We start from the raw sequence: 9,975 nt of genomic DNA, 5'->3' as shown, positions 1-9,975 counted from the left end.
TGAATAACCTATGTGAATATGGATTTCCTTTTGTTTCTCCTTATTTCTGTTCAAGTTATCTGCAAACTAAAGTAAAATAACCTATAGATTCAATAACACGTTGAGTTTAACCCACATTTTCCACAGAGAAGCAACCACAGACTCCTCAGAGACATGCGACCCATCAGATTTACATGACTGATGTTACTTAAGTCTGGCCCACGCAGCAGGCTACAATTTTGGACTCGAGGACTCAAGCTCCCTACAGCCTTTGCGAAGAGAACCACACATGTGACGTGTTCATCCAGGTTTACTGATTGGACAAGACTTAAAGAGGGGCGGTGCTAAGTTTACACAAGACTGTGTATCCGGCTTGTCAAGTTGAAGTAACGCAGACTAAAACCGGAAGTAAAATATTTTCCCTTCAATATAAGAGAACACAAAACTCTGAGGGATAGTGCAAGCTGCTGGTATTAGCTCTTTAGCTCATTGTTTCAGTCTAAAGTGAGAGTTCTCCTCAGTACTTGCAATGTGTAGTATCAACCGTGTTAGCCAGGCAACTGTCCTGGAGCCCCTAAAACACAGGGCCTCTAAAAGTTCTAGGCCTAATGTGTGTCATTTTGCGAAATGATTTGTGCAACTTCAATTTAACAATTATTTAGGATATGTACCACTAAAGCACAATATCAAATAACATGCGGTGGGCTCTGCATTCATTTTGAATCTTGAAGAGGATCATTCAGTCAAAATTTAGGTTTGAGTCCTTTATTTTTGTGCTGTGCTTACATGTTGCACATGTAATAAGTTTCTATTTAATTCTCAGCAAATCTGGGACCAGAACGCACCTGCACAGAATGACTGGGATGTATTTGGGGACTAACAGAGGCCAAACAGTTTATTGTCATTTCTGGGGCCCCAAGCAGGTCAATCTGGTCATTAAAAAAACAATTGCAACAAATAAAATAAATAAATAGATAAAAATCTTCATCACAGAAATTACAACAAAGCCATAGATCACCATGGAAATATTTTTTAAATGTATCATGTCTTTAGAATAACTATATGAGTATAGTGTAAAATAGTGATACTCAACTTAGTGCAAACAGGCCAAATCAGGCCCTCAGTAGGGTGTCTGGTGGCCCGCCAACCATTTCATAATTCATAATGAAAATTAATAAGTTAATACTGACAATTTTGGTTCATACATTTAAAGTTTATAAAGTGCCAGAGTGAATAAAAAGAATAAAGATGGAGCTTTTGTCAGTGAATGAATACATAAATGAATACATAAATAAACACACAAACAAACAAATAAATAGATAAAAATAAGAACAAAATAAATTAAAATCCTTGGACCCCCTGACAGAGGTCTGGGCTTACTATTTATATATTAATTATTAATGTTTGTTTATTAAATGGCCCCTGGCCTCGTGTCATTTTACAAGAGTGGGGTCTGGGCAAAGCAAGTTGAGCATCTCTGGTGTAAAATGTGTAGTTACACTTGTGAAATAAGTGTTAACATTTACATAACTCCTGCTTTAAATATATACTTTAGTATCAACGTATAATTTTACCAAAGGTGCTTCATTGCTATTCTCACTACAACTCACCATTGTACTTAGATGCTGTGTTTTTATTTTTTTTTTATTGTGTGACCTTCTTTATGTATTATCATTTCCCGTTTAAATATATTGTTTTATTGGTTAGAGAAATTAATATCATACCAAAGCTGAAGAAAACGTTGAGAGCTGTTGAAAACGTTTTCAGTCAGCTTGTAGTCTCGCTCACCAGACCTTTCTCAAGAAAAGAAAGGTGTGGCTGGGCCGACTCTCACTTTAAGATTGGAGAAAAAAACGCCCCGGCTGCTTGTATTTCTTTCAACCAATCACAATCGTTCTTGGCCGTGCCACCTATGGACTAGTCAGCTTGTGACTTGTAGATGACGCTTTTATTCTGAAATCTCGCACTGGAAGTATGAGTCTCACGTTAACAGTATAATAGGTTTGACAGCGTGGTGACAGTTCCTGTTGACTGAATGGCAGGTTGTTCAGCCCGGTAGTTGAGCTGTGTATTAGTAGTATCAGCAGCAGTGTGAGGTGTGAATGAGCTGGTTTACCGGGAGGTGACAGAGATGTCTTGGAGCTCAGCAGGTCGGCGGGCATGTGTCGGACTCCTCCGCTGCTGGTCCCTCACAGTCGGTGCCAGGACACCCGTGACCCCTCACTGCCCTCTGCATGCTTCACGGTTCTTCTCCATCTCTGCCTCTGTGAGGTCTCCAGCACAGGAGGAGGTGAACCAGCCTCTGAAGCGGTGGTCCCTGGCGGTGAGTCCCTTCAGCACGGTGCGGGCACAGCTGGGCTGCAGCATCTCCATCCAGCCGCTGGACCCGCACGCCTTCCCTGAGGCTGACCGAGCCTTCATCACAGTTCACGGGACAGACACCGAGCAGGAGGTCTGTCTGGATCACTTACACGTCCACTATGATGACCAGAGCAAAGAGCTGCTCATCTCAGCTGAGAAGGTCAACAGCAGTGTGTCTATTGATCTGACTGCACCTATCAAAAGTAGTGAGTGTCTCCTACTAATGATGATGATGATGATGATGATGCAGTTATAGATGAAAATGACCTTTCTAATTCTTTACTATTGTTGGCTACTAATACCACACTGAAAATACTCCACTACACCTGACTGAAGTAAAAGTATGTATGCGGTATCATCAAGTGTTGGGGAGACTGCTTATGGTTGTACCACTTTTTATTTTAGCACCTATAACTTTATTAATTTTAGTTTTACTACCCTCAAATTTTGACACAAAGTACCCTTATTTGTCAAGCACTAATAGCAATGTTTCCTATTCTCCAACTATCTCACAGAATCCATTATTCAATATCAATTCAAAACCTCACTAAGGTAGCGTTATCAGCTAAATGTAGGAGAGACTGCTTATGGTTGTACCACTTTTTGTCTCAGCACCTGTAACTTGCTTAATTTTTGTTTTACTACCCTCAAATTTTGACACAAAGTACCCTTATTTGTCAAGTACTAATAGCAATGTTTCCAATTCTCCAACAGTTTCACAGAATTCATTATTCAATATCAATTCAAAACCTCACTAAGGTAAAAGTATGTAAGTACTATTAGCAAAATGTAGAGGAGACTGCATATGGTTGGTACTACTTTTTGTCTCAGCACCTATAACTTGCTTAATTTTAGTTTTACTACACTGAAATTTTGACACAATGTACCGTTATTTGTCAAGTACTAATAGCAGTGTTTCCACTTCTACAACTATTTCACAGAATCCATTATTTGATATCAATTCAAAACCTCACGAAGGTAAAAGTATTTAAGTGCTTTTAAGTGAGGAGACTGCATATGGGTGTACCACTTTATGTCTCAGCACCTATAACTTGTTTAATTTTTGTTTTACTACCCTCAAATTTTAACACAAAGTCCCCTTATTTGTCAAGTATTAATAGCAATGTTTCCAATTCTCCAACTATTTAACACAACTCATTAACTGGTATCAAAGGACAAGGAGTTCAATTGTTACAACCTGCCCCACTGCCAGGGTAACTTCTAACAATAAGAGTGAAGAATTAAAAATTAAACAATGGATACATTCATTAATTACCAAGTCCTACTAAGGTCTAACTTGCTAACCTGTTCCTGTCAGAGGCTTAGTGCCTCACATGGAGTGAGTCCACAATACAAGTCTGCTGCTGCCGTAGTCAAGTCACCAGTCAAGACATCCTCTTGCTGCACATTGAAGACTATTTAAGAGCTAGGATAGCCCATGTAGGGCAGCTGTGTTGATCCTCTTTCTCTTAGGTCTTGTAATGTCTTGCAGCAGGCTCTATCTGCTCAGTGTCACATGGCAGATAGGAGACAGACCCCTCTGTCTTTCCCTGCCTCACCTCATCTGATGCAGATTTCAGTGCATGTGCAAGCACAGCCCTGTCAGATTTTTCACCAACTCTTCTTGCCTGCTGCAAAAAGGAGTAGGATAAGTAGATAAAATGTGTTCAGTTGTCATTGGAGTTAGTTGTAACACTTCAAGTCATTACCAACCATCAGCTATTATTCAGAGAGCTGTTGCAGCATTGTGGTTTAAGATGAGCAAAGATGAAACACCTCACATTTTACCTAAGAGACTACTCTCTAATCTAATACTAATATATAATCTATTTGTAGTGTGGCTGTCCTGGGAGAATCATGTATCTGGAAAAAGTCAAGTTTTGATGGTGTCAGAAAAAAGGCCTTTGTTTCAGTTTTGTGACTATGCATTTTCCAGCTGATCCAAGAGGGGTTTTGAGGAGTTTATTTAGCTTAAGTAGTCATAGAATTTCCTCAACACATAAAGGAGCATTTCTGCATCTGCACATGTGGAGATTCGTGGTTTTTACTTGACAGAAAGCAGATTAAAAACTGTAATCTGAAAACTAATTTAAGATGCAAGACAAATGCAGATAAGTAAGAAGTACAACATTTCCCTCTAAGATGTAGTGGAGTAGAAATATTTGTCTATTTCCATAAAATTTAAATACTCAAGTAAAGTACAAGTACCTTGAATTTGCACTTAAGTACAGTAAACGTACTCAGTAACATTCCACCAATGCAGTCTTGACTGTCTACAGTAGGGTCCATCATTGATCCGTATGGTGCTTTCAAATGTCCTATTTTTTTCAGCAGTTGTCATGACCCTGTCTCTGTCCTCTGGTGTCTCCTTTTGTCAGATGTCTTCATTACTGCTCGAGGAAAAGGCAACGTGCAAGTGAAGAAAATGGAGTGTGATATCTGCAAAGTGAAAACAGAGAAGGGAAACTGTCTGCTGCACTCTGTCAAGGTAGGTGGTGGCATGGCAGCATAAACATGAGCAGATTTGCTTGTCTCACTACTCAGGCCAAACTTGACCTACTTTATCAAAGTGCTCTGAGACAAATTTCAAACTCAGGCTGTAGGACTCTTCACTTCACACTGTACAGTCTGGTCAGATGGTCTTCACTTGCTCTGCACAGGATGCAGCACTGGTATATTGTAATGTACAAGACCATCCTAGGCAGGTTACCCATGCACATATGCTTTAAGTTTGTGAGTGTATAAAAGACCTACAATCTTAGATCCAATAATTGTCAACACTTAAAGTTGCCATCTGCGCAGACAGAGGCTGGAAAATGAGTCCATTTTAATACAGCCCATTGTGTTGAAGGAACCTGCTGCTGGACTCAATCTCGGCTGCCTCATTTCTCTAAACAGTTTTAAACAAAAGTAAACCAAAGTCCTTTCCACAAACAGTTCTTTCTACAATGCATCATACCTAGAAGATATGTGTGTATGCACAAGTCTTTCTTTTGATTCATGGACAGTAGTTTTTCACTCCTTACCATTTGTGATGCATTGTTTTGGTATTTTATTGTATGTATGTAGTCGACGTGTGGGCCTACTAGATGTTACTTTGCTGCCTTCTTGGCCAGGTCATCCCTGAAAAAGATTTTTTTTTTCTCAATTAGTTTTTAACTAGTTTAATAAAGTTTAAATAAATTAAATAAATAATTGCAGAAAATGTTAAAGTGAATATTTTGCATATCATTTTATCTTCATTAAAAATAATATCATTATCAATTTGATATTGTTGTTATTGCAGATTTGTGACTGATTACAAAACCAGAATTGTTTTATCTCTTCTTTATCACTTCTTAAAACTATCAAAGCAGACAAAAACCAAATATCATGGTCTTCAGTTAGGCATGTCTGAAAAGCTTATTTGGCTATATTTATACTGATCCTCACATTTAAGCATATTGGAGACAGTATTGGCCAATTTATGTGATAAAAGTATGGCCTCTAAAACCATATCTGTGTTTCCCTTTGGTGGGGTTTTAATGAGTTCTGCAAACTCATACTTTGCAACCTAAAAAAGCCACCAGCAGTTCACAACTACGCCTAAAAGTACTTGTTACAATTAACCAACCCACGAGACCAGGGGTTGGCAACTTTTATTATCAAAAGAGCTATTTTTGACCAAAAATAATAAAATAAAATCTGCGTGGAGCTGCAAATCATATTTGAGCATTAAAATGAAGGTAACATAGCCCATTAAGTCAAAATTAGCCCATACTAATAGTCTAAATGAGCATTTATTAATATGTTGCACCACAAGGTAACTGTGCAGGGCACTATTTATGATTATTTGGTACTTAAACTTTGCAGAGATGGCAGTGAAAGCAAACAAATCTGTCCACGCACTACTAAATTCTCTGTTTTATTACAAGACTTTTTTGGATTTGGCATCCACAGCAAACCAGCTAGGGAGACTCAGGACTAGCCACTATTCTCAAGGTTCGGAAAAATTTAGAGGAAAAGGTGCCAGGAAGTAGATGTATTACGCACATTTTAGTTGTTGAAATGTTAAACTTCTTGTTCTTCAGTATATAGGCTTCACATGTTTTGCAGTTGGAGAATGTAAGAATTTCTTTAGGCCTCCAATATCGATAAATGAAAATTAAAGTGTTAAAAAAAAACAAGAACCATTAGTCATTTTTTTTGTAGTTTTTTGTCAAAGCCACAGGGAGCTACTGGAGAGGACCTGAAGAGCCACAGGTTGCTTACCCCTGCACTACACTGTTGGTGTAGAGTTGACGATGTGTTCAGACTCATAAAAGAGGCTTTATCAGTAGTTTGACATTTCACTGTTTGTTGTATCTCAGGGTCATCAGGTGGAGGTCCAGTCACATGGAGGACACGTTACAGGTGTGGGCACTATCCATGGCAATGTGGACATCAGCACAAGTGGAGACAGTGTAAGACAGTACTCTCAGCAGTCATTAGGGGGCAGCAGCAGTCTGAGTACAGGCTGTATGTGAATGTGTTTACAGCCTTGAGGTTTACCTCTGATTTAGAGACAAAACAGACACTGAGCTCATACATCACCTGGCGTCAGACCTGTGCAGTAATTAGTTGTTTGTTTTGCAGGGAGTGGATGTCAAGAAGCTTCAGGGCACCACAATGAAGGTTTCAACAGAACGTGGCCCTCTGAAGGTCAAAGCCATCTACGCAGAGTCCACCTGCATCTCCTCCAACTCTGGGAGAATAGAACTGGGGCACGTACACGGTGAGAAAACAGCAGCATCTACTCGTCATTGACATTGTTTGTGTGTTTATTAGTACTGCAGCCAAACTCAAATGTAGAGTGAAGAAAAACACTTAAGTCCGAAACAACATATTGTTTTCGTCAATTTGGGGTTCATCATCTTGTGTAAGAACACTTCAACATGTTGACAGGAAGAGCCACAAACCCTATGGTTAATAGGCGATCCCTTTATACTCATCTGAGATACTGCAGCCTTAACTTAAAGGTCTAGTAGTGTGTAGGATTTAGTGGCATCTAATGATGATGACTGCAGGGTGCAACCAGCTGAAACTTCTCCTGTGTGCCAAGTGTGAACTTCCAGTCAGGATTCCTTCAGTGTTCATTGTTCAGGAGGATTTTAGAAGGAGCCAAATCGAACAGAAGTATCATCCTCTCCAAAACAAACAGACCAGGGGTCTCATTTATAAACATTGTGTAAGCACAAATTGAGGCCTGAAAGAGGCGTACGCTACTTCCCATGCAAAAGTTGTGATCTATAAAAACAGACTTTGACCCATGCTTACGAACACTTTGCAGACGGGAAATTGGCAACGCAGATAATGAAGTGGAAGCCTGATTGTAGAAATTGTTGAATATTTTTTGGCTATTTGTTTTTGGCTTTTGCCCGTATGTACATTTTTAGTATGGATCCTACATATTGTTTTATAAATGAGACCACTGGTGATTAAAACAGGTAAAAAAGCAAGTGATGATGATGAAGCAGTTTCACGTTAAAAATCAGTGTTTTTCCAACGGTGTTTGGCTCATTGCAGAGAGGCTGCTATAACTTCTGTGACACAAATAACCCTACCTAGAGCCAGTGTTTAGTTTGTCTGTTGTGGGCTACTGTAGAAACATGGTGGTGCAAAATGAAGGATTTAATGGAAGAAGAGCTGCTCCTAATGTAGGTATAAGTGGTTCATTCTAAGGTGACACAAACACACAGATTCTTATTTTCAGGTGATTATAAACTAAAGAAAACATGTTTATTAAATTCAATTTCTGCCAATATACTTCCCTAAATGCTACACAGTGGACCTTTAAAATTAACTGAAACATTTCATTAATCTGCCACCTGTATCTATTAGTTCAGTCTGCCAGTAGGTCCTAATTAAAGAACAAACACCTCCACTGCTGATGACTCATTGTGGCACACAGCTGCATTATGTTACCTTGGTTTGTAAAGCAGGGCATTGGTAGGTCATGATTTCTGGGCTCAGATCTGAACTAAGTCCATTTAAACACAGTGTGGTTGCAATTTATCTCAAATTCTGTCCTTGTTTGTTTTGGAGCAAGTATAACAGGGGTTAGTTTTTACTAAGTCTTGAAGGTAGAGAGTAGAGTAGAGATTTTATTACTAACTGCACTGTGATGGGAAGTGAGGAGAAGGGAATGCATCATACATGTAGAATTTTAATTTCTTCCTGATACAGACGAGCCTCTCGTCATAGAATATATGGAAACAATTATGTTGTTATCTTCGGTGATGCAGGTTTATAATCTGTACAGTATGTGATATAGGGGGTTTGTCTTTGCCAAATTTTCCACTTAGAGCTTTGAATGTTGTAATTTACCTGCTAGTGAGTGAAAATAACCTGATAGCTAGTTATATTAGTTAAAACTGACCTTTTGCTTTCATTGATTCAAAGGTAACGCCACAGTGAAGAACGTGTCTGGAGATACAGTTATTGGTGAGCATGCTGACCCTCTGATTGCACAATGATTAACGTATGATTTCTATCAGTAGCTGTAAAAAACAAAACACTGGGATTTGCCTTGATTTGCAGATGGTTCAAATAGTTTGCTAAAGGTCTCCTCTCACAGCGGAGCCATTGATGTCTATGTGGGAGACGGTGGCAGTGCTGAACTCCACAGTGAGGAAGGTAAACACACAATATGAGAAGATTATTCACCGTATGAATCACAGTTTTTCTTCCTGTTGAGTCATATTCTTTGTTTATCCCTCGTCCTTCTGTTGTACACAGGAGCGGTGTGTGTACGTGTCCCCTCCTCGTTGAAAGCAGGGGTGGAGCTCCGTGGAGCGTCTGTGGATATCAGCCCAGAGGTTGTTCTGCATGGAGTACAAAACAACACGACTGAAAGCCAAACCACAGTTACCGGTAAGCCATAATGTTTCATGACATCACACTCCATAGTTAATTAACTAAATCCTTCAACAAGTAAACCAACACAGAACGTTTTGTTTTCTTTCTACACGCCTGTATTTCTCTCATTTCGCCTGCTGTTTTTCTCTCAGGCTGTATAAATGCAGAGTCCCCAGTGGAGCAGTGGGTTAGAGCTCAGGCAGACAGAAACTCCGTCAGACTGAAGACACAAAGCTGGTTTGAGTCCCTGAAGCTGGGGAGCTGAGCCGTGACCTCAGTTCTGTGGTTTGTGTTGAACTGTCAGCGGTTTGGACGTTAATGAGAAACTGTTTGCTTGCTCATATTTCTGTATGTTTACTTGTGATGTGAGATATTGCCAGTGACTGAATGTCCTCTGTATTGTATGTAAATACTATAAAATATATTGTACGTCTTAAAACTGTGACCAAAGCTTGGCAAGTGTTTTTTTTTTCCATTTAGATGTAAGTTCAGTCACTTCACCTCAAATTTAATTATAGTTACAAATCACAAAATCTGAATCAAAGTCTGAATTTGACTGACTTTATCCGGCTCTAACTAAAGGTATACTATGCAGGATTGTGCTCCCCAGCAAAAGTAAAAGTAAAAGCCAATCCCAGCCTTTTGCCTCGCTATATTTGTGTTTTTTTTTCCAGTGCTCCTGGATGCCTGCTGTTTATGCTCTGATAGCACATTTTTCTAAACCTTCTTTGTATATTCCAAAAGACCTTCATATCTTTG

At 39.3% G+C, this 9,975-nt stretch overlaps 1 protein-coding gene across 1 annotated transcript; it reads left to right on the top strand.

The window, feature by feature from the left end:
• The first annotated feature begins 1,968 nt into the window (after positions 1-1,968).
• fam185a (family with sequence similarity 185 member A) lies at positions 1,969-9,780 on the top strand. Its single transcript, XM_050072751.1, has 8 exons — positions 1,969-2,546; positions 4,719-4,828; positions 6,690-6,782; positions 6,955-7,093; positions 8,761-8,802; positions 8,899-8,994; positions 9,097-9,231; positions 9,369-9,780. Exons 1-8 carry the CDS (start codon positions 2,111-2,113, stop codon positions 9,479-9,481), a joined length of 1,164 nt encoding a protein of 387 aa, XP_049928708.1. The 5' UTR covers positions 1,969-2,110; the 3' UTR covers positions 9,482-9,780.
• Positions 9,781-9,975: the final 195 nt, after the last annotated feature.

The sequence above is a fragment of the Epinephelus moara genome, chromosome 20 (genome assembly GCF_006386435.1).
Source record: "Epinephelus moara isolate mb chromosome 20, YSFRI_EMoa_1.0, whole genome shotgun sequence".
Taxonomy (NCBI): domain Eukaryota; kingdom Metazoa; phylum Chordata; class Actinopteri; order Perciformes; family Serranidae; genus Epinephelus; species Epinephelus moara.
This window is presented reverse-complemented; position numbering and strand designations above follow the sequence as displayed.

Bases quoted from the DNA above. Each gene is read 5' to 3' on its own strand.
- fam185a (XM_050072751.1), top strand. From the start codon at position 2,111: ATGTCTTGGAGCTCAGCAGGTCGGCGGGCATGTGTCGGACTCCTCCGC. The intron at 4,829-6,689 runs GTAGGTGGTGGC...GTTGTATCTCAG, and splicing joins GTCTGCTGCACTCTGTCAAG to GGTCATCAGGTGGAGGTCCA. The intron at 7,094-8,760 runs GTGAGAAAACAG...ATTGATTCAAAG, and splicing joins AGAACTGGGGCACGTACACG to GTAACGCCACAGTGAAGAAC.